Source organism: Vombatus ursinus, unplaced genomic scaffold, assembly GCF_900497805.2.
Source record: "Vombatus ursinus unplaced genomic scaffold, bare-nosed wombat genome assembly UNPS02014812.1, whole genome shotgun sequence".
In the NCBI taxonomy this organism is placed as follows: Eukaryota; Metazoa; Chordata; class Mammalia; order Diprotodontia; family Vombatidae; genus Vombatus; species Vombatus ursinus.
The window spans coordinates 37,657,367-37,683,069 of NW_020954590.1; the positions used below are offsets into that span (position 1 = coordinate 37,657,367).

Below are 25,703 nucleotides of genomic sequence, written 5' to 3' on the forward strand. Positions count from 1 at the left end.
CAAATGAGATAATATTTGAAAAGCACTTAGTACAGTGCCTAACACTTCCTTCCTTTTTTCTTTCTTCACTGTCCCAGTTACTCATGACTTCATGCACACTCAACTTCCTTTAGGCCTACCCTCAGATCTATTCATTTCAGAATGCTTTTCTATTCCTTTGCTCAGATTGACAATGGTATGAGACATATTGCTTACTCTGAAGAATTTTTTTTCTGACTTTTCCTTTATCAGGCCTCTGTTATTCCCCCTTCCTGTTCACTCAAACTGAGGTTTTGCCCTGTCAGTACTTACATATACCTATCCCTTCTATACACAATTTGTTCTGTTCTGACTTGTTGAGACAATAGCATATTTCTTTAATTATAACAATGCTTTCTAAAGGTTTTGCAAGAATGACAGTATCTAAGTCACAGTTGTGTATTATACACATGGGGAAGGGGAGATTTTATAGAGTATCTGCAACATTAAAAAATACTTCTGTGAATTGATGAGGAAAAATATTTTTTTCTTCACAGAAAAGAAAGAGGAAGAAGAAGACGAAGATGAAGAAGAAGAAAAGAGGAGCCAAGAGGAAAAGCCAAATGTTAAAGTACATGCCATGGTCTCTGTGTTCCAGTTTATTATGAAACAGAGTTACATCTGTGCCCTCATTGCCATGATGGTATGTCCAAACTGCTAATATAAGTAAACTAGGATAGCAGTCCACACAGTACTGTCTGTCCAGGGTGTTAAACTGTCCTTCAGTACTTCCAGCAAAACATATTTATCTTCCGAATACCTTGGCAAGATGGTGGCTTGTCATGTTAATTTTTCATCATATTTTTATTTTATAGATTATAAAATCCCCTCATGTCCATCTGCACTCAGGCAACTTTGAATTATTAATGCACTTCCCCCAATTTAACTCCCGAAACCAGACTGTCCCATTATATTATCTTCAGATGCAGAATGGGCTATTTATCCAAGTGGGTTTCCAGGTGCTCTTTGCTAATAGATGAGCTATTCCTATTCACTTCAGAAGATGTAATCCAACATTTATATTTAAGTTAGGTTAGATTTCACCTAGTCTTTGACCCTGGAAATTTTTGGTAGGTGTGAATTTTAATGACATAAGGTTAAAAAACATATGGTGTGTGGTTGTGACAGGATGAACCACATCAGTGAGATCCTAGAAGCATCAAAATTTTAAGGGTAGAGCATAGAGATATCAGTGTCCAAATGATGGCGTGTACATAGGTGCATTGCACTAAGGAGCTGTTACATAAATTATGACAGGATGCATCGAAATGTAAGCACTTTTGGGGAGGAATATCTGGCTGGTTGCAATGGTGTTCCCAGATAAAGCCATGCTTTTATGTACCCCAGTATGATTATCAAAATGAAGTATATGTGTGAGGATTGAGTATATAGTACTACTTATATGCCTCCTCTACCCTCCACTTTCATTCCCGCAAAAATGTGGCCTTAGATGGTAGATAAAAGGAAAAGGGGATACAATTTCATCCCTTTCTATAGGACAATATTCTGCAGTTTTGAACACACTGGTTAAACCTAAAATTGTTTTAATGAACAAAAGTAGTCAATTCCTGCAATTTGGACAAATTCCTTTCAGTGGGGAGTAATGAAAAAATGTCATGCCTCAGACAAAAGGAACTGAATTCAGTTTTCCCAAATCTGAAAGAAAGATTGCCAACTGAACAAATACCTACACATAGCTACAATTTCTTCTGGTAAATGTTAGTTACTGTTACATTCAGAGTATGATGCAAAGAAAAATTCTTTGCTCTCCCTATTAAGCAAGATTCATTTCTGATTCGAATATCACATACTTTAATTAAAATTCAATCTCTGTACTCTTGATTATATTTTAATATTCATTGCTATAGTTTTATTGATAACCAAATGCTATCAACACTTTCAGCAAAATATCTGGATCTCAAGTATTTAATTCAGTCAAAATGGTACTTACCATAATATTTCTTGACACAACAGAGCTATTATTTTCCTCAAAGTTAGCTCAGTTTGGCCATTTTTATATAAAGTAAATACTTTCATAAGTAGATTAAAATTTGCATTTTGCTATTTGACAGAAAAAGTCTATTGTAAAAACACACTTAAGAGAAGCAGACTGCCCATTCAGTGTGGGTCTTGCCTGGTGCCATTCTGTTGTTTTAACAGAGCCAAAATGTTAATTTTTTTAAAGTTTCTCTTTTGCACTGAAGATTCCTATTTTGTCAGACTTCTTGGACAGACATAGGAGTTCAGAGGAGCCAAGTCTGTCAGAATGATGTATATATGTTTATGTGTACTTCCAGAATATGAGTATACAAAAATGATCACAAAATTCCCAAACTGAACACAGTAAGCATTGTATTGCCACACTTAGCAAATTGCCACATTTAATGGATTCTTAGACATTTTACCCCTAAAATTAAAGAGGGGGGATTTTTGACACTTCTATGTCTCTCCCTCTTAGTAAGTGTGTGTGAGTAAATAGCAATCAGTTTAAGTTGGAATGACTGGATAGAACTCTCCCTGACCCACAAGAGAATGGCAGAATTATAGCTTCCTTTTTTTTACTGTTATTTATTGTGATAAACCAAATTAAAGGTGATCTAATTTTTATAAACTCTAAAGATGAAAAAATAATAAAATGGAAAAAATTAAATGTGGGGACTTGATGTTGAAAATATCCAAATACTCAAATGGCTCAAGTTCCCTCCAGTGATACAGATTGGGACCTCTGCCCCTGCTGTGCAGCTCTTTTGATATTCTCTCACAGGAGTTCCATCCAACCATCCAGAGGCCTTCTTCACCCTCTAGATATTGTGAAGGTACTAGTGGAGCACAATTACTATCCATCTGTCATCCTTCAATCCTGCCACATAACTGGTCCAACTTCTCTTCCTATCATTCAATTCATAGAGGGCATGTTTTCCTCCCTTCTTTCTTTGAGTTTCCTTATTGGTTATCTATTTCAACCTGTTCACACCCACCACTATCTCCCTACTTTTTCTGATATTTTAAAAAATCCTTCAAAGACTGTCAGTGAGTCAACAAGCATTTATTAAGCACTTTGTTGTTGTTGATTCATTTCAGTCATGTCTGACTCTTCGTGACCCCATTTAGGGGAGTGGGTTTCCATTTCTTTCTCCAGCTGCTTTTATAGATGAGGAAACTGGGGCAAATAAAATTAAGTGACTTTCCCAGAGTCACAGAACTAGTAAGTGCCTGGAGTTGGATTTGAACTCGTGAAGATGAGAGTTCCTGACTGAAAGCTCCACATTCTATCTACTGTGCCACTTAGCTGCCCTTGTTAAGCATTTATTCTGTGCCAGTCACTAAACTCTAAACACTAAACTAAGACAGTCTCAGCCTTTAGTGAACTTACATTCTAGTGGACAGCAAATAAACAGAAGCTGGAAAGTAGAGGAAGAGACATGAAATTACCTAGTATGGACGTGGTAAAGAAAGTCTAGTGTGTATCCTGGAGAGAAATGAAGACACAGCTGGCCCAAACACCATAATTAAATGGAAGTTCTGGGAGTAGACATCCAATAAGAGAGAAGTAGTACTTCCAGTGGGAATTGCAGGGTTAGAGTGAACTTCCAGGATGAGAAAATTTCATGGTAGTGGTAGAGAAAGTTGACAATAACTTTTAAAATAATAAATGAATTTTTGTTGATATTTTATAACACTGTTGTTCAGTTTCATTCATGTCTGATTCTTTGTGACCCTGTTTGGGGTTTTCTTGGCAAAGATACCGGAATGATTTGACATCTCATTCTCCACCTCCTTTTACAGATGAGGAAACTGAGGCAAACAAAGTTAAGTGACTTTCCAAGGGTCACACAACTAGTCTGAGGTCAGATTTGAACTCAAGAGGATGAATCTTCTTGACTCCAGGCTCCAAACTCTATCCACTGAGCCACCTAGCTGCCCTTATTTTATAATGCTCACCTGCTTTAAATAACCCTATTATAAATAATGCATTGCCGTAAAACCAGAATATACTTTAGGGAAGCAATGTAGAAAGCCTATGTTTATTTGTTCCAAACCGATTTTATTTAGGAAGACTTGCAAGAAAATTGTTTCATAAATTGTTTTGTAATCACACTCTACTCTTGATTACCTGATCTAATCAGGAATAAAGATTATGGTGCCAATTGAAATCCAGATAACTCCCAAACCGCTTTGGTAGTACTTTCAATCTCTTCTCCCAGAAAATCCTTTATCAGACATACTGACAAGGAACTAATTTAGATAAATCAGTTTCTTGAACAGTCAAGTGTTGAAAATATTTATAAGTTGATTTGGAAAATGTACTGGCATCCACCTTTGAGAACGATTAACAAATGAAATCTTTTTTTATTCTTTGGAAGGAATTTGGGAGGCTGTTTGCTAATTGCTTCCTCTTCTCTCTTTCTTTCACATCTCTTTGACTTCATTCCCCATTGTATCCTCATTTACTCCAATCTCTGATGATGAGGTTCTTCTTGCTAATGGCCAACCCTCTCCATGCACTCTTGATCCTGTTCCTACTTACAATTTCCATCAGATTGCCCCACTACCATCCTCCATGCTTTTGTTGCTGCCCACAAACGCATCTAAGTTCTCCCCCATCCTTAAACAACAACAATCTCAGTAGATCCTACCGTGCCTAGTAGCTATCAGACTATATATCTTTCCTCTTCTTCTCAGTTAGACACCTTGAAAAAGCTGTCTACATTTGGTGCCTCCACCTCATCTCATCACATTTTTTTTCTAAACCCTATGCAGTTTGGCTTCTGACCACATCACTCAACTGACTGTTCTCTCTAAAATTACCAGGAATCACTTGTTTCCAAAATCTAATGGCCTCTCCTAGATATGTAATCTTCTTGACTTCTCTGCCACATTGGATACTGATGAATACTTTTTCTTCCTGGATACTCCTTTCTCACTGGATTTTCATGACTCTGTCCTTCCTTGGTTCTGCCTCTACCTATTCTAACTGCTATTTCTCAGTCTCTTTTGCTAGATCGTCATCCATATCTTACCCAGTAACTGTGGATATCTGCCCCATCTCCAATGGTCTGTCTTGAACCCTCTTTTCTTTTCTCTCTAATGCACTTTCATTTGCTGATCTTATCAGCTCCCATGGGTTCAATTAACATTTCTATGCAAATGATTCACAGATCTCTATCTCTAGCTCTTGCTTATCTCCTTAACTGCAGTCCCACATCTTGCTATTGTTCAGTCATTTTCAGTCTTGTCCAATTCTTCATGACCCCATTTGGGGTTTTCTTGGAAAACATACTGGAGTGGTTTCCTTCTCCAGCTTATTTTAAGGAAACTGAGGCAAACAGGATTAAGTGGCTTGCCCAAGCTAGTGTCTGAGGCTGGATTTGAACTCAAGAAGATGAGTCTTCCTGAGTCAAAACCAGGCACTATCCACTGTGCCACCTAGCTGCAGCCTCACATCACCAACTGCCTATTTATTGTACATTTCCATATGGATGTCCTTTATGTATCTTAAACACAATGTACCCAAAAAAGCTGATTGTCTTTTCTTCTAAATTCGCTGCCTCTTTTTAAGTTCTCTATTACTTGCAAAGGCACTGACATGCTCCCAGTCACCAAGACTTGTAATCAACATACAATCTTTGACTCCTCTCTCACATTCACTCCACCTTCCAATCTGTTACCATATCTTACTGTTTCTGCCTTCCCAGTATCTCTTGAATACACTCTCTTTTCTCCACTCAAAAAACTACCTTCCTGTTGCAGGCCCTTATCACCTCATTCCCAGAGTATTACAATTGTTCCTGATTGTTCTCTTTGCCTTAAATCAAACCACATTCTAATCCCACTTCTATCCTCAGGGCTTAGCACACTGTTGACATATAGTGAGTGCTTAATAAATGCTTGTTGATTGATTGAATGGTAAAATGTATGCCATTTGGACTCTGATCAAGACATTACTAAAAAGAATCTTACCTTTGGATTGACTTTGAGTAATTGGATTCATATGACTAGATACCTGACATACAACACACACACACACACACACACAAACACACACATATATATGCATATATTTGCATGTAATGTATTTATATGTATATTTGTGTGTGTATTTAATCCCTATCAAAAGAAATAAAACTATATTTTTGGTAGACCCTGAATCTATCTTATATGTCTTATACTAGTGGTTCTCAAACTTTTTTATCCTCTAACTCTAGATGTGGGTCAAATCACCCAATACACACACACACACACACACACACACACACACACAAACACACAATGGCTGGCTTCTAATCTTTTAAGAGAGAAGAAGGCAGGATTGGAGGATAAAAGAGCATAAGATACTTTGTGCTAGATATTCTGAGACAGGATAAAAGTAGAGATATTTCGAGTTAAGGAAGAAGGCTTTAAAAAGTCCCCAGGAACTGTTTAAAGGACATAGAGTGTCATGTTATACAAAAGCAACTATTTCTTTCTCCTTCAGAGCACCAAATACTAGTATTTGGCTCCACATTCTCCCTTCAATGTCCAATCACTCTCAATTCAAATACTATTTAACCAAATCCAAGCTTTTTTAATTTAACCTAATTTTAACTTTCTAGGGTGAAGGGGTTTAAAAATTCTGTTAACCATTATGAATCTACCTTATTTTTTGTTTTTCCACTGAGGCCTGGAGTATTACATATCATAGCTGGCTGACCTTTGTGCTATTGATTTGGTCTTGCACTCTTTGGATGATTCGCAACAGAAGAAAATATGCAATGATCAGTTCTCCTTTCATGGTTGTTTATGGGAATCTACTACTGACATTACAATACATATGGTCTTTTGACCTTGAAGAAATTAAAGAGGTTCCAGGTTTTCTAGAAAAAAAAGCACCAGGGGAACTTGCATCAAAGGTAAGTGGACTAGATAGCAATGAAATTAGAGGATATACACTTCAAAGCAAAAATTTTTATAATAATCCTACAGGTGCTAAATAATATCCTTCTCAGAAAAATTTTTTTTTCATCAGAGAAAAAGATGGAGCAACTATTTTAAACAATTATTATGTCCCACAATTCATCCTTTTAAACACTTAAAATCCTATGAGTGAATCTATTCTTTCCTTAGCTTTTTTTTTTCTTTTAAGCAATGACAGAACGGTTTACAGCAGAGGTATCAAATAGCTGCAGGCCCCCACAATACTGAATGTGGCTGGAACCAGATTAAAATGTATTAGAAATGTTTAATAAAATAAATAAAAAATACAATACAACTTAGATAATGTTAATTTGTGGGTTTCTAAGTCAATAGTCAACATCTGAATTTGACATCACTAGTTTACATTAAAAATGAGGTGTTTGGAAAGAAAATACAGATGTCAAAACAAGAAAACAACAGAAGCTACTTTGGGTTGAAAGATACCAAATTTGTATATGACAGTTAAATAGATAGGGTATATCTTTAAGCTTAATTAACACATTGTATATGACTAGTGAATATTGATAAAGATATTGTTTTATACTTTTGTCCTGCCATTAAGCACGCTTTTTTTGGAAATAGAATATGCTATTTTAATGATTCCTTTCCCCTAATGATAGTATCATGATATGTTTTTGCTCATAGATGCTTCATTATCTTCCTAAATTCACTTATATTTGAGTCTTATTTTTTAAATAGAGGATTGATTTCTGAATGATGAACTTTGTGGAGTTCACTACCTGTTTTGTTAACAGGACAGCATACATTCGGTATGGTACCCATTGTGTAGATGATGCACTAAAATTCCAGTCGTCAGTAATGGCATTGCCCTAAGTTGTTGATGATACTCTCACTACCCACCATCTCTCTGGAGACTCCATACAATGCAATTTCTATAATCTCAACCAGTTCCTCACAAAGGATGGTATTTACATGATCTGACATTCACAATTTTAGATCTTAAACATAACAATTATTTAAACACAAAATGAAATTTACTATAGATACTAACATGTTAAAGTCAATGCAAAATATATCATAATCGCATATATTAACTTGAATCTCACTCTCCCACCACTATACTTGTATCAATGGTGAAGAGTAGGTACACATCTACAGAAACCTGGCAAAGAAAGTTACATGATGGAAGAATAATTGTGTGCTTAGGGTGACCAGCAATTCTGGATTTAATTTTTATGCAATACTAAGATTGTAAGGCTCTGATCTAAAGGTAATTGCATTCCTTTAGAATAAAATAAAGTGCATATAGATTTGTGACTGCCATTTTCCTAAACACTCAGTGACTCTGAGACTTCTAGATTTGTTAGTGTCTCATATATTTGAGTTTGCTGAGAAGCCCGACTTCCAGATAAGTGGGAATGTTATGTTAAGCTTATGTTTAGTAGGGGAAAATAATAAATATCCCAAAAAACATCCATGGGAAGATTTATTAGATGGATTTACTCTCTATGAACACTGACATCAAGATGAAAAAGGATATAGGCTTTGTCAGGAAGGCAGTTCTCATAAGTCATCACAGTATTAATTAAAATTTTTCTCCCTAACACTTAAAAATCAGTTATAAAAATGTGATTGTCCTAGCTCTCAACTGGGATTTTTTTTCTTATTTCTTCTTTGGGATGATAATTGAAATAATAATGGGTTTTATTTTCTGTGATGCATTTTCCTTCCTGTCTATAATGGACATTGCAAGATTTAAAAAGAGGAGCCTATTCTTATTTAAAAATAGTAACAATGCCATAATGAGGACAGGAAATCAACCAAGGACAAGCATCTTGAGGGAGAACACTTGTTGAAAAGTTGATTTCCTGCCCAGATGGAAGCAATTTAGAATGTGCAGTCACTGCACAGATAATGCATCATCATCACTCTTCTTCAGGGTCTCTTACAATACAGGGTACATTACTGGCACTCACTAAGTGTATGCCGGCATTTTTATGAAAGGGAATCGAAAAGCAAACTTCTTTCTGATGAAATAAAATGGATAACTGACTCCACCTCAAATGACATACTCTACTTGCTTTTCTCATCACCCACCGCCACCCTCACCCCCACCTTAGGAGTGAGAAGTTTTAAGAATAGTCGATTTGTTACATTATTACTTACATTTTAAATGGTTAATGAGTTTGCTTTCTGCTTTCAGATTCTTTTCACCATTACTTTCTGGCTGCTGCTAAGACAGCACCTCACAGAGCAAAAAGCTCTTCGATTAAAGGAAGCTCTTTTATCTGAGGTCAAAATTGGAAGCCAGGAAGATGAGGAAAAAGGTAAAATGTGTAAAGTGTCCTCTGCATACCTAAGTGTAAACTCCTTGAGGGCAAAGGCTATGTTATTGTTCATGTCTTATGCCCAACATTAGGTACAGTGCCATGTGCATAGTTAGCACATGATAATTGTCTGTTAATTATTTAGAAAAGGGATTTATAATGGGGAATCAGTAATGAATTAGAAAACCAAGAGGATATTCTGTACTACACCCATCATCACCAGCTCACCGTCTAATTTTAATTCACTGTCTTAGTATGAGAAAAGAGATGGAATAATATTTTCTACATTCTCTGATCACAGGAGTTTAATTCCTTTTGAGGGGTAAAGGGAAATACATAATCTTTAGTAAGAAATATCAGTACATGTAATAGCAGACTGTTTTGTTTTCAAAATTATTATTCTTTCCTGGGGAAAGACTGATCATTATTAGAGTTTTCCTTTTAGCTCCAGTAATGGAAACTTTTTTTTTTCAACATCAACACCAGCTAGGTGGTACAGTGGGTAGAGTTCCAGGCCTAGAGTCAGGAAGACATTTTCCTGAATTCAAATCTGGCCTCAGATACTTGCTAGCCGTGTGACCCTGGACAAGTTTTCAATCCTGTTTGCCTCAGTTTCCTCATTTATAAAATGAACTGGAGAAGGAAATGGCAAACCACTATACTATCTTTACCAAGGAAACTCAAATGGGGTCACAAAGAGTCACACACAACCGAAACGACTAAACAAGAACAAAAAAGTTATATGTTCACCTTCTGGCCTCTAGGTGAATATTATTTATGTTTCTGCAGGATTGTCAGATTAGATATTTTTATTTGATTAAGCAGTAACAATAACATAATAAATTGGTCAAGTCAGCCCAATAATTGGTATAATATTGTTGCATTCATGAATCAGCCAATTGTTTGAATAGTATTGTAGGGTATGGAGCTGGAAGGAACATTAAAGATCCTCTTGTTCACCTCCCTTATCTTATAAATGAGGAACCTTCCTTTAATCAAAATTAGGGTATGGGAGTAAATAAGGCCCATTCAGGTTAAGTGACTTGATCATAGTCACACAGGTAGTAATTGTTAAAGACAGGATTCAAACTCAAGTCTGTTAACTCTGCTCTACCACATCAGCTGGATTATCAAAATCACACATTTCATCACAGGTGCTTAAATTGACTATGACCTAAGTGTTGAACTTGAGAAAAAAGGTACAGGACCCCAGAAAAAATTTAAATTGCATTTTTTCCAAGTGTAATTATAATTGTACTACAAGCAAACAGTAAAAACGTAAGTTTTCTGTTTTGGAAGATGATGAACTACAAGACGTGCAAGTGGAAGAAGAGGCCAAGGAAAAGGAAGAAGATAAAGGAAAGATAAAAAAGCAGGAAAGCAAGAAAGAAGAAGATCATGATGAAGATGATGATGACCAGGACATCATGAAAGCGATGGGAAATTTGGTGATGGCCATGTTCATTAAATATTGGATTTACGTTTGTGGAGGAATGTTCTTCTTTGTCAGCTTTGAGGGTACAATCGTAATGTACAAAATCATCTACATGGTGCTCTTCCTGTTTTGTGTGGCCTTGTATCAGGTATGTAAAAGGCAAACCATACTGTGTACTTCATATAGATTCTAAGAGATTCATTCGAATAATTGTCATGTATCAGTCTCTAGAATAGATGGATTGAGTGAAGAAGGGGATGAAGAGTATGATGGCAGATGATAACGTTCACTCCTATTGAGCCCTAGAATTTGAAACTATTTCTTTGAGTTGATTCAGTTCTTCAAAATTAGGGTATGGGAGTATTTGGCTTTTTAAAAATGAATGCTCATAAAGTTTCTCCTCCTCTAATGCTTCATCATGGCATGAAGGGGATAATGAAGTTGTATAGATTACACAAGCAGAGCAGAAGCTCTTACATATTCTACTAAGCTAAAAATGTATTGCATGTAACATGGTGATGGACTAAGCGTCTGCAACAGAAGATGAACTGAGCTAAGTTCAGAGAACCTTGTCACCAAGTTGGCCACAGGGGAATAAATTTTTCAGCCATTGTAACTTTCAAAGACCATTTACTAAGATATAGAGAGTTGGAGTCTACATTGTGAAAGAGGCACTCAAATTCACAAAATCTTGGATCTTTGAAGCCAATATGTAATATTTAAATAATTATTTAAATTCAGTTTTTATTTTTAAGCAAGGTTTCTACCTAATTTAGAATTCACTTATTCCAATTTAAAGTTCACTGTAATAGCATAGATATTCTAAAGTACTAAGTGCTTCCTCTGGGGCATTTATGTTTGGATTTTGGATCCCAGAAACGACTTTTTATAATTATATGTTTTGCTTACTAAACACAGGTTGCATTCCCTAGATTCTATGCCAACCAAAAGTAACTGACATCTAGTCCTTTAAAGTTTGCAAAGCCCTTTAAAACTTAATCTCATTTGAGCCTTCCAATAGCCTAAAGAGGTGAATATAACATCAAGGATTAGTACAGTTTTGTAAGTGAGAAAAATAAGGTTCAGAGACTAGGTGATTTGCCTAGGTCACAAAGTTATAAGTGTCAGAGAAATGATTTGAACCTAGGTCTAACTAAGTCCAGAAGCAACAAATGAAATAACTTTTAAAAGGAAAAAAGCTGTCCTAGTGTATAAAGAACTTACTTCAGAACTACGAAGAACTGGGTTCAAATCCTGCCTCTGGCAGATATTGGCCGTATGATTCTAGGCAACCTTTCAGTGCTATAGGCAGCTCTAAGACTGTATGTTGGGGAGAAGGTACTCCACTAGTAGAAAGAGTTTCCTTATCTGGGAGTTTTCTATACCAATAAAATCAAAGGCCCAGGTTTGGGTGGGGGGGGAGGGAAAAGCAAAATCCCATTGCATTGGTATAATATTGGATCATTACATTAGTAAAAGCATTAATGAAAAGGCTTATTTTCATTAAACTTATAGAAGACTTCAAATAATAGAATTAAAAGATAATACTCCAATGAATTTGTAATCTCATAAGGTCAGAGACTTAGAGAAGGAAGGAACCTTAGAGGCCATCAAATTCAACCTTCCATTTTGTGAATGAGGAAACTGAAGCCCAGGGGGGTTAAGTGACTTGCCCAGAGTAACACAGATAGTGAGCTCTGGAGATGAGTCTTCAAACTCCAGTTAGTGTTTTTCTTATTGTAGTGGACAGAGCAAGACAACTATGACAGCAGCCAGTGTAGTATCAAAATACTAATGCAGCTGATCCACAAGAAAGTTCATTAAAATGCAGACAAATATGAGCTCACCATATGAAGAAAGAAAAATTATTCAATTGAAATAACCACAAATTTTAATTTCTTCAAAATTTAGTTGATTTCTCAAATAAGTATCAACGTTTTTATGATAAAGCCGTATTAACCCCATATCTCAGAGCTTTGAAGCCACCTGTATACAAATGGAAAGAGATCTGATTTCTACACATGCACACACATACACACACACATTTCCATACATATTGTATACAGAGTTGGTAACCTGATACTGTAATTTCCCCCCAAAAAGTCCATATACCCAGTTTTACGTATTAGCTAAACAGATTTGCTACATCAATCATTCTGTAGCCTTTCTTTATTCTTTTGCAATGTCTGATTCCCAGGTCCACTATGAATGGTGGAGGAAGATACTAAAATATTTTTGGATGTCAGTAGTTATTTACACTATGCTGGTGCTTATCTTCATATACACATATCAGTTTGAAAATTTCCCAGGCCTATGGGAGAATATGACAGGATTGAATCAAAAAAAGTGAGTATGTTTAGTTTTCTTTGGGTTATCAGAGTAGTGGCTGTAATCAAGATCTACATCATTTGAAAGCATTTTTTAATGTTTGTATTAAAAATAAAGAATTGTGGTGAAATTTCTGCCCTAATTTTTAGAACCAGAAACATGAATGATTTTGTTTTACCTAAGCAAACTGTGACTTGGCAAAATATTATCTTAGCCAATTACATTTACACAAGGAATATTTCCTCATTTATATCTTTCTCCCAAAATTTTTCTTACTAAACAATAGAGGCCTGATTCTTTAATATACAGCCTGCAGAGAAGACATTTTTACAAATGTATATAGGAAAGCCTCCCCTAAGTTTGGGGAGCACCAGATAGAAACCTGCCTCCATATCCAGCTGGGGCACATGATATGTCTCACTGATATTTTTATGACATGTCTACAAGATTCTAGATGTTGCTTAGAGGTCGACATTTTTGAAAATATACATAGGCTTCTAATCTTACCTGAACTTTCCTTTACTTCACTAGAAGTGAATGTTTAAATCTGTGTATGTATGTGTATGTGCGCGCGCGCGTGTGTGTGTGTGTGTGTAGTTGTAGTGAAGAGAATCAGAACAATGTATAGAGTAAAGTCAATATGGTAATTAGTAACTGGAAGAGTTTTTCCAAAGTTGAATATTAAGAAATGACAGTAGCTTGTCATAGTGATCTACTGTATGTCTTTCCAGTCATATGTAAGAGGGATGATAAATACAAGTGAGGGATCTAACAGCAATATTTTCTGTATTCCTTTTACCAAGAATTTCAAAATGTAATACATAAATTATATATGGAAAGGCACAGTCATAAATTCATGAACATATATGTGTGTTTACATATATAAAATCTCTAAAAAGTTCTGCAGTGTGCATTTTCAATGGCTGAATGGAATACTGGTTTTCTTTTCAGGCTAGAAGATCTTGGTTTGAAGAAGTTTACTATTACAGAGCTATTTACTCGCATATTTATCCCAACTTCCTTCTTGCTGGTGTGTATATTACACCTTCATTATTTTCATGACCACTTCCTGGAGCTCACAGACCTAAAGTCTATACCCAGCAAAGAGGACAACACCATCTACAGGTAAACAAATAAAATGGGTAGTTGTTCTTCCGAAGGACCTTAAAGGTTACCTTAAAGGAAGATTATTTGTCAAGCCTATGATTCCATAGTTAGCCTAAACCTTGGATTTTGCATACCTGCCAGTCCAATCAAAGAAAGGAAGAAAAAAATGAAGAAATGTAAAATTTTTGACTGACCTCTCTTGAACTGAATATTAACTAACTTTGGCACAAATATATAGGTAGATGTTCCAATGTAAGAGATCATGTTCACTGCATAATAGCTGTATAGACAGCTGTTGTTTTATGTATACTTAGACAGATGTGTTTTCTATTAGACAGGAGCAGTATAAACTCCAGCATACTTTATAATTAACTTTTTAAAATATTATATAACTTTATTTTTAAACATTTTGCATCTTCCTAATCATATTTTGCCAATAAGAATTAAATTCATTTTTCTTTCCCTGAGCACACACCAATGAATAGTTCAGGTTTGAGTAGTTCAGGATTCTCTAACCAGTCTATCATAATCTCCTTATTGATGTTGAAGCCGTACTGGTGGATCTCCAGGCCATGGGCCAGCAGTACCTACCACTCTCTGAAACTCATGAGGAATCCCAGTAGAAGGAGGTGTATGGTTGGCAGCCGTCCCTAAAGAGCAGTTTATAATCTAGTTGCCAAATACTAAATCAGTGTGTGTGTGTGTGTGTGTGTGTGTGTGTGTGTGTGTGTGTGTGTATAATTGGAAAAAGCAAAGGTACCTCTTCAATTAAAGTTGGGGTCCCTGGGACAAATAATTCAGAATTATACTGACTGACAACAGGAAGTCATCTTTAGATTTTTAGTTGGACACAAGACTTTACTGTAATTTTAAAAAGTTTATTTGCATTTGGCTTTTACTGACAGTGCAAGAGCAAAGTACTTCTAATTTTAGTATGGCATCACGGGTGGTTCTGAGTATGTAAGATGTTATATGAACTTGGGTGTTGTCACCTCACTTTCAGATACAGAGATTACATTAAAATAATCAAGATGGGTCTCTTGGATAGCGTATAAGTAGCTTTTGGTGAAAGGCAACTAATGTCAATAAATTTCTACCAGTGTCTTTTTTCCCCTAATTTTTTTTTTTTGCTTCCCTTCCTTGAGTATTTCTCTTTTAAGATCCTTTATTTAAGCACAGAAGAGAAGATTCTGGAGATGGTATTTTTGTCACATGACCTGCCTCTTCCTTTGCAAAACAGGCCACAGTAGTAGACTGTATGCTACCCATACAAGCACAACTCAAATCCATGACCATGCACATATAAGCTGTGTACTAACCTACTAACTGAACGGCCAGCAGTGGTGTTAATTCTTAGGGCTTGTAAAGCGTGTGGAAAGTCTATTGTTTCAACTCAGGCTTCTTTCTTGAAAGGATCACAGCAGTGTGCACAGTGTGGGTTTGATTATACAATTTGGATTACTGCCATCAAAACCTCTGCTGGTGCCAAGACTCTAGTGCTGCTTTCTCTTCTTCCTGAGTTGGCTCCCTCAATATCCTTCAAGCCACTGCATGACCATGATGAAAGATGGGCCAAATATTCACTTTTTCATGTGAAAATAGAAATCCATTACTTCTCCTCTTCAAAGCACTGACAACTCTAAGCTCTGGCTTAAAAATCTCTTTGTCATCGAAATGTTAAAGTGAGAAACCAGCAAGGGTTACCTCAGGTAGTCAGTAGAGTTCTATCAAGAGGGATGATCATTTCTGTTCTTATAAAAATGCCCTCAAAGGGTGGGAAATGGATGCAGTATTAAAAATAACAAAGAACAAGACTATCATTTTATTATCATAAGTAAGTGTAAAAATCCACTGCTCGAGTGGCTTAATAGGTTCAACCATTTTAATTGTTATTATAGATCATATACTTAGAACTGCTTTTAGGTAATTAATTATAACAATAATGATGGGTAACACTTACTTTGTACCAGGTACTGTTAAAACTTAGGGCTTTACAATTATTATCTCAGTTGATTCTCACAACTGCAGAAGATAGGTGTTATTATTATCTCCATTTTACAGATGTGGAAATTGAGCTAACTGAGGTTTTAGCTTGCCCACAGTCACACAACTATTAAGTATCTAAGGCCAAATTTGAACTCAGTTCTTCCTGACTCCAAGCTCAGTGTTCTATCCACTGGACCACCTAAATGCCTCTGGAAGCATTTTTAAGACATCATTAATCTTACACCTCCAAATTTATTTCTTTTTCTAATGGTTCATACCAAGAAATGTATTTTTAAACATTTTAATGACTCAGAGAAGGAGAGTGTTTAAGGGTTTGGTTTTAACAACTTCTATGATTTTTTTCTGATTCTGCCTTCGTGGAATACAAGAAGAGTAATTAACAAGAATGATCTGTTTTTAAAAAAGCATGAATTATGTTAATTTCTCCACTGCTGTTTGCTATTTTAAAAGCCAGCTACTTTCTACCTGTTTAACATATCATTTTTGCATAGAATATATATGAAAATGTATAAAATTCATATTTTTGTGAATAGTCACATTAGCTGCTAAGTAAAGCAGACTCCACATACATACATACATACATACAGCTCTTAGAATTGGGCCCGTCTGCCTTTCACTGACTTAGCTAAGATGACATGATTTTTTAAAGGTGTACATAACATGTATTTATCTAGTACATCTATCTGTATGAAATTGATGTCTACATATCTATCTAGATGTATGCATCTAGACATATGTCTACCTATATCTTTCTCTATCTGCATGAAGTTGATGTTATACATTTTAACATTGAGTGGCCCACATAAGTAAACACATACACACACACACACACACACACATACACACACGCACTTTTATATATACATTGAGAAATGTCAGATGTATGCCTGAGCATGGTTAGTTAAGTATTTTTGGTCCAGAGGAAGGAACTGATATTTTAAAAGTTTTATTTTCATTCACAAATATATGATAGAAGTTAAAACTTGAAGAATTTTAATAAAGTATGATTGGGGGGGCCAAAAATAAAAAGAGGCAAATAAAAATTAGGCCTCTTGTTTCTTACATATTTTTGCTTTAGCCATATTTTTGATCTCTGTATTGCTCCTGTATTATGCTGCCGACATTTTTTCACTGTATGACAGAGAAACTTTCAGAACTGTCAGCTTCATAGTGATAATATTCATAATAATCTATCTCTGTATATGCCTCTGTAAGAAACTCCTTCATTCATTCCTGTTTAATAATTTCCTCTTTCTCTCTTTAACTTGTTTCCCATTGCCATCGCATGTACTCTTGTGCTTCCGTCTCTCACCTTATAGCCATGCCAAAGTCAATGGTCGTGTATATCTAATAATAAATAGGTGGGTACTTCAATGTTTCATTTTCTTTTCCAAAAACTGTGCCTTGTTTTATTCTCCTTCTTACTTAAGTAAAAAAAGTTATTTATCAGAACAGTATTAGGGTATTTTCATGGATGCATTATTTAGCATTAACTCATTTGTTTGTTATGTTTATGAATTCAGACATTTTTAATTTGGTCATCACTTAGTCCTTTTCTTTTCAATTTGAAATCATTTCACCATTTAGCCAGTTCTCTTGATAGAATTATGTAGTTCAGAGGCTTATTTTAAATCTTGCCTACTTACAGAAGGGCATCAGAAATATATGACTAAAACAAGATTACAATCAGTTTCTTTAAATTTAAGATATCTTCACTTTCCAAAATATTAATATCTATTTCAGATGAAAACATTAACTCTCATCCATTTGGGGAAAGAATTAGAATATACTTGGAATAAGGAGCATCAGGCTTTAGTTTATTTGATGAATTTTTATTGAGTACCTACTGAATGGAATCATGGTGTTAGGTATTATGAGTGTACAAAATCTAATAAGACAGCATCTGTCCTTTTTAACATTCCTGATTTTATAATATAGTGGAAGAGTTGACAAATCCACCCAAATTCCATAAAAGAAAAGGTAGTGCCATAAAAGTAGAAAAGTTAGTGCCATTAAAGAAGATTTAGCTCATGCATATCAATGCTCAAAGATTGAAAATACTCTACTATTTCTATGTTATTAATGGAAATAAAAAGCTAGCTCAGAGATTAGTATACTGAGAAGAAATACTGGAGGCAGTTAGGTAGTTCAGTGGATAGAGTGTTGGACCTGGAGTAGGAAGACCTGAGTTCAAATTTGGCCTTCGACACTTACTAGCTGTATGACCCCCACTGAACCTCTGTTTATCTTAATCCACTGGAGAGGGAAATGACAAACTACACCATTATCTTTGCCCAGAAAACCCCATGGACAGCACTGGCATCCACAGGGTCACAAAGATTTGGATTCAACTGAACAAGTGAACAACAACAGAAATAAAGTGATAAACACATGAATATAGTTTCTTTATAAAATGGTCAAAGCTGGAAAAGACCTTAATCTAACTCCTAAATCTTACTGAGGAAACTAAATTCACACAGTTAATTAATTAGCGGCAGAGCTTAGGACAAATCTTTGGTATCCCACTTCCCAATCCAGTTTTCATTTTTCCCATCTGCCTCACTCTTCATGGTTTTATTGTTTTCTTCACATTTAATTCACAAGCACAAGATATGAAGCTTCCTGAGCTCTTGGCCATTAAGCTGGTCTTTTTTTACCCTTGAGCTTAGACTAAATCTTTGGATTAAATCTTAAGTAGTAAATTCTGGGAAAATAGGACATAAGACCCAAGTCTCTACAGAGCCATAATAGCCATTTGGAAAGTAAATCAACTGGTTTTTTTTTTGTCATACTTGATTCAAAACAAATTTAACTGATTATTTTATATATTTCAAATTTAACAAACATGTTGTCATCTCCACTGGAGGAATAAAGGTTACACTTAGGTTTTCACGTCTATGGAGAGAAAGTATAGTTACTAGACTCCAATGTAGGGCTTTTGGTGACTCTGAAAATCTCATCCTTCTAAGATTGTGTTGCTCCTAATGCACTTTCCAGTTGTTCCAGGAAGAGATCCAGGAGGCACAGTATAGGTTCAGAATAATTTTCTTCCATATTTTTTTTTCCTGTGGAGCCCTTTGATTGACTTTGTGCTATTGAATAGGCCTTATGGCAGTTGTTTCAGATTTGTTTCAAGAACAGGCACCTGTGACCCATTTACCCAAAATCAGAGGGGATCCTTTTGGTGTTCTATATTGATGCTAAGGTTTTTTTAAAAAATTCCTACACCAAGCAAAATCAGCAAGTATGATGAGGTTAATGTTAAGAATTCAAAATTCTGTGGCTCTTTAATGTTTTCAAAACATTTTTAATCTCAACATGTTATATGAGGATCAGTTTAAAGAATTGTGGATATTTAATATGCAGAAGAGAAAACTCCATGGGACCATATGTTCAAGCATTTTAGAGGCTGTCATGTGAAATTATTTTAATAGTTATCTAACTAGTCTTTCTCTAGTGGACCTCTAGTCCACAGTTTGTAATCCTGTGATTATATCATTCCTCTACTCAAAAACCTTCAGTTACTTATTCTTCCTGACATTAAAGATTAGCCTTAATCTGGATCCAACCTACCTTTCCCAGCTTCTTGTCACACTATTCCCTTGCATGTACTCTACATCTAGCCAGAGTAGACTAGTGACCATCCCACATATTCATCCTAGCCTCTCCCATTTTTTTATGCCTTTGCTTACTCCCATGCCTGTAATAAATCCCATCCCATCTCTACTTGTTGAAATTCTTCCTTTCCTTCAAGGACTAACTCATGCACCCATTTCTGCTATGAAGTATTCCCCAAACTATCCTGCTGAAAATGACCTTTCCTAAGATTTCCCATAACACTTTGGGAACTTTCCCTCCTACTAATCGCAGTATTCCTTATACCATAGTTATCTGTAGACATGTCTTATTTCCCCTTATCATGGTGGAAGAGTTGCCCTTCATCCTCATGGGGAATGTAGTTCTAAACTAGATAAGATGTGTAGCTGTTGCACAGCAACACATCAGTTGTAGACTTTCTCTTGTCTGACTCCAGGTAGATAAATTTTTTCATGACAAAGAATGCGTCTTATTTCATATTTACACCCCAAACACCCAGCACAGTGCCTTGCACATGGTAGACATTTAATGCGTTTGTCTAATTGAATTGAATAGTACTTAATAATCAGGGTATTAAAGCAACATGCTGTATATCACAGTGTTTCTACAATTCAGGGATAGAGTCATAGCAGCATTGATCTAGATTTGAAAGGGACCTCAGAGACTCTCTGGTCCAATCTTCTTATTTTACAGATGGGGAAACTGAGGTCAAATGAAATTAAGTGGCTTACCCAAAGTCACCCAGTTAGTAACTTACAGAGGTGAGATTTGAACTCAGGCCCTCTGACTCTCAAGCACTGATATTCTTTTCACTGTACCAAAAATTGCAAATGCCGGGAAATCATTAATCTGGACTAACCTTTGTGAAGGTCCATTTGAATCAATGGAAAGTATGAACCTGAATATTTAAAAGGAAAATTTTTTTTTATTTCTTTCCAACACATTCATTAAGTAAGTAGAGCTGGCCTGACAAAATACTCTAGTAGGATTGCTTAAGGGAATTGCTTTTTATTACTTATAATTAGCTTACCAATAAAAATGAAAATGGGTCTTTTAGATGTTCTTGAGAAGAATTTATTATCTTAGTTACTTTAAACATTCCACTTGAAATCTTGTTTATAGTGTTAATATGCTTGGCAAACTCTTTCTTCCTAGCATGTTCAAAGGTAAGTTCAACCAAGCTTCAATTCGAATGATCCACCATTCCAGAAATATGTTGGGATAAATTAGTGAGGTGATATTCTGATAGGATTTTCATTTTATTAAATGGACATTTTGATATGAGGATATTAAGAGACTTATCCAAATCAGACAGAATCAGACCCCTTTGACTATGATTCTAAATATTGTTGATCTCTCCTAATATCACCTTATTTAGAGATTTTGTACTACTAGATACCCAGACTTCTCCTGCTGGAATGATGACCACAAATGCTCCAGTATAGTTACAATTCTCCTACTTCACGGAACTTCTACTCCATGTCATGATGAAATACTTGTTGTGAAAGTATTTATGCAATATTAGGCTTCCAGTTGCAAAAGAATGGAAGGCATATAAAAAGAAGAGCATTTATGAAAGAGGTAGTCAGAAGCATGTTAAAAATTCTGAGAAATGAAGATGTTAATAACAAATACATGGCCTTACTAGTATAAATAATGTAAAATAAAACACAGGGGAAAGAAAAGGAAAAGCCACTGTGGGGAAAGATAGACTACAGGTATGGTATGTGGGTCTTGAAGGATATAGTTGTACTTATGTCATTACCAGTTCTCTTAAGATGTCTAAGATAGCAACCTTGAGTTTATGAGGTAGAAAAAGAAATCCCAAATTCCACTTCATTTCATATTGCAATGAAATGTTTCATTCTGTATGTGTTTTTGAAATGTTTCTACTCCTCAATGTGTAAAAGAATCATCTTTTTGTTGTTCTTTATGTGCATATTTTGATATTATGTATATGTTACAAAATAGTCCACAAGTAAGAGGCCTGAGGAAGGAAGTTCCACTGATATTTTGAATCTGTGTCTGAGTAACTGGCAGGATCTGCCTCTGCTAGGGTGGCTGTACACTGATTGATGAGATTAACCATTTAGTGATTGATTCATTGTCCAGGGTTTGGTACATCAAGGCACCTCCCCCTCCACTTAAAATGTAAAAGAACCCCAACATAGACACATAAGCAACCAGAGGCAACAAGCATTTACTTAGATTTCTTTGTTCTTTTCATTAATTGAAAAATGTAAAATCCCTCTAATAGGTTCATAAACGTTTATGCAAGTTTAACTAAGATAGATAGGTTTGGCTGGACATAAGATAAAGATGTTAGTCCTCTTCTACTGTTAATTTTTTAAATTATCCATCAGTTATACTTCTGACATCTATAATTGACCTTTATCTTCTCTGTGTACATACCGTTCATTAAAGTTGCACACAATCATATAGACATGGGCAGCAGAGTGAATATACAAATGGGTGAAAATACAAGTCATTCACCCATGGAGTGAATTTTATTACATGGAAGCAAAAAATTAGGGCAGCTAGGTGGCATGGTGGATAGAGTGCCAGGCCTGGAGTCAGGAAGACTCATCTTCCTGAGTTCAAAACCACTTTAACACACTTACTAGCTGTATGACTCTGGGCAAGTCATTTAACCCTGTTTGCCTCAGTTTCCTCATCTGTAAAATGAGATGGAGAAGGAAATGGCAAACTATTCAAGTATCTTTGCCAAGAAAATGCCAAATGGGGTCAGGAGGAGTAGGAGACAGCTGAAAAACAACTGAACAACAATAACAAGGCACTGTGTGCTTTGGTAGTGCTTTCAAATACTTTCATACCTTTTCTGGCAATAATTTTCAGAGATGGGCTTTGTGAACCAGGTGTTGAATACAAAAGGGAAGAGAAGATAAGAACTTTCTTCAAGATTAGCATTACCTTTTTTGTACAATGTATAGCAGTTTACATCATATATATTTTATATACACATAAGTGGCTATGTGTATATATGCAAATATGTGCATATGAAACCCAAGATTAAGTGATTTGTCCAAAGTCACATATGCAATAAGTAACAGGGCAGAGACATAATTGGAACCCAGGTCCTTTGACTCCAAGGCGAGTATTCTTTCTACTACACGATGATGACTCCCCTGAATGCCCTAGATACACTACCTTTCAGGATTATGGACTATTGAATCCTTTATTGTTATTACAAAAAATAGTTTCTAACTTGTAACAGGAAATGCTGTGCTGCTGTAGTGCATATGACTAGGTACTGCTAGAGGAACAAATACATACATAAAGTTCAATAGAGCATACCTGGATTAACTTTTGATAAGACACATTCTCTAGATGATTGAAAGAACCACTGGGATGGTAGAATGTGGTCACATAGCTCAACATTAGATGTATTTTCTGAAGACAAAAACCTGCAGATAGACACACATACATATGACAAAGCCAAAATGACCAGTAAGAAATGGTCGTCATAAATTGCCCCACCAATATTGAGAAAACATCACTCTTTAGCTTTCTCTTCACTGTTTTTTAGTTTAACTTTCTACATTCTTGCTCCCTTGATCCAGTGTTATGCTTTTGGTAGGTTTCTTTTTTCCAAGAATTGGAAACTCTGTCTGTAGTTAGTCTGATTCTAGTAGTTTTTCCACTCAATAGGACTGTAGGATTTAAAACTGAAAGGAACCTTAGAGTTCTACTAGTCCAAACTCCTTATTTTAAAAATGAGGAAACTGAGGCAGAGAAGTGTGATCTTAAGTAAATCATTTAATTTCACTGGCTCTCCATTTCTTCATTTATAAAATGAGAGGGATTGAAATAGATTGTTTCTGTGGTCCTTTCCGTGTCTGAATCCTATGATCCTGGTTTATTGACCAGAAACATAGAATTTATCATCCCTCAATACTCATTCTCACTCATGCACAGAGTTCTCACACATTCCTTCTTACTACTGTCCAAAGTAAGATGTTAAATCACCAAATACCAGAACTGCACATATTATAGACTTCTTAAGGCTAAAAGCATTTGGCTTCCTCTGTGTAGTGTTTTATGTGAGGGTAGAGTGGAATGAGTTTATGCAAAGGTTGACTAAAAGCATACTTCATTTAAAAAGATGAAAATTTATTTAAAATGTGAATGGTATGATTCATGTGAGACAGTTTGCTGCATTACTTAAGAGCATGCTATGATAATGCCCCTTGGGAGTTTATACACCCTTCTTTACAATGCTGTCCTCCACTGTCCATCTGTGCTTAGTATACAGTTCTTAATAAACGCATGTCATTAATGCCACTCTGGAATGCATTTGGCATTAGAAAGCTACAGCAGATGGCATACAGGAATGCACTAGTGGATGTTGTGTAGCATGATATGTAATCTCTGACATTCCTTTTAATCCTTCTGTTCTCATCTCCTTTTTTTCCTTTCTATTTCAATTACTTTGAGCAGCATCAAGAAAAAATTACCAATCCACCAAAATGAGTAAGTCCCCCTGTGAAGCCATGAAATGCTTGCTCTTACATGATGCCATTTCATGCTTCTACATCCTAAACTCTGACCATTTTTTCCTCTGGGAAAAATGTCAAGTTTAGGTGTTGATAGCACTCATTACTGACTAATCATTAGAACCCGAGTTAGAAAAACTAACTCAACCCAATTTAGTTTGCAGTTTGTTTTTAGAAAGTGCTTTAAAAAAAGAAAGAAAAGAGGTTAACATTCATCAGTTGAAAGGCATTTGTACGTGCATTAAGTTTTTGCTTTGGTTTTATATTCATTTTGCTTGCCCCCACATTCAGATCGCTCATTATGCCATTTCCTCTGTTTACTTGGTCATTATCTGCCAACAGACTGGCGAATCCAGAAGGAAGCCTTCCAGACCTCGCCATGATGAATCTGACTGCAAGCATGGAAAAGGAGGCAATGAAGAAGCTTGAAGAGGATGGTCAGGAGAAGACAGAAGAGTACTATGAGGAAGAGGAAAAAGGTGAGGATAGAAAAGACAGTGAAGATGAGGAAGAGGAAGATGAAGATGGAGAGGAGGAATCCGAGGAAGAAGAAGAAACTTCAGGTAGTTTATGTACAGCTAACAGTTGACTGACTTCAAAGGGGAAAGCTATTCATCTTGGCAACTTTTATTAAAATGAAGTTACTGTAATCTTGGCTTATAAAGTTCAATATTTCTCTAACAATTTTATTTCTAACTATGAATAGAAGGTATGCAAGGGGAAAATGTTTAAAAGTTCTCAAGTATCAGTTGTTCCAGGTCCGTCAAAGGGCAGATCAAACATAGTTATCAAATAGATTGAACACAAAAATCAGAATGTTCCACAGAGCCATTATGTAGTGGTATGTTAAATTATACCTTATAACCAATGTACTTGCTTTTTTTTCACTGAATTAAATTTATTTTTACTTCTACATAGACAGCCAGGGCAGGTAGGTGATACAGTAGATAGAGTCTTGGGCGTAGAATCAGGAAGACTCATCTTCCTGAGTTCAAATCTGGCCTCAGACACTTACTAGCTCTGTGACCCTGGACCAGTCACTTAATCCTGTTTGTCTCAGTTTCCTCATCTGCAAAATGAGGTGGAGAAGGAAATGGCAAGCCACTGCAGTATCTTTGCCAAGAAAACCCCAAATGGGGTCATGAAGAGTCAGACACAATTGAAAAGTGACTGAACAACAGCAGCATATAAACAGGAATGTAGTAGCACAAAACATTTTCTACTCTAGTATGATGTCTAGTGAACTTTTTTTAAAGTACTCCTCTAAGACGCCCATTTGTCAGATGGTATTTGAGAGAAAAAAAAAGTCAAAGCTCTGTACAATACTAACTTAATGGACAGATTTAAAACTTTGTTATGCCATATTCTCTCAGGGAATTTTCCTACATTATTTTCATCTTCTACACCAATATGGCAATCTTTATCATGGTTTTAGACCAAATAGTTACAGTCCTT

The 25,703-nt window shown here is 35.7% G+C and overlaps 1 protein-coding gene across 5 annotated transcripts in view; it reads left to right on the plus strand.

Annotated features, from left to right (window-relative positions):
- LOC114054137 (piezo-type mechanosensitive ion channel component 2) overlaps positions 1 to 25,703 on the plus strand; it is a 527,965-nt gene that overhangs the window by 396,379 nt on the left and 105,883 nt on the right. For all 5 annotated transcript variants that reach the window (XM_027877280.1, XM_027877282.1, XM_027877281.1 and 2 more), the window contains 7 exons: positions 516 to 661; positions 6,678 to 6,908; positions 9,137 to 9,260; positions 10,560 to 10,843; positions 12,893 to 13,041; positions 13,975 to 14,148; positions 24,591 to 24,811. In XM_027877280.1, the coding sequence (XP_027733081.1) occupies positions 516 to 661; positions 6,678 to 6,908; positions 9,137 to 9,260; positions 10,560 to 10,843; positions 12,893 to 13,041; positions 13,975 to 14,148; positions 24,591 to 24,811 (1,329 nt within the window). The remainder of the gene's footprint in view (positions 1 to 515; positions 662 to 6,677; positions 6,909 to 9,136; positions 9,261 to 10,559; positions 10,844 to 12,892; positions 13,042 to 13,974; positions 14,149 to 24,590; positions 24,812 to 25,703) is intronic.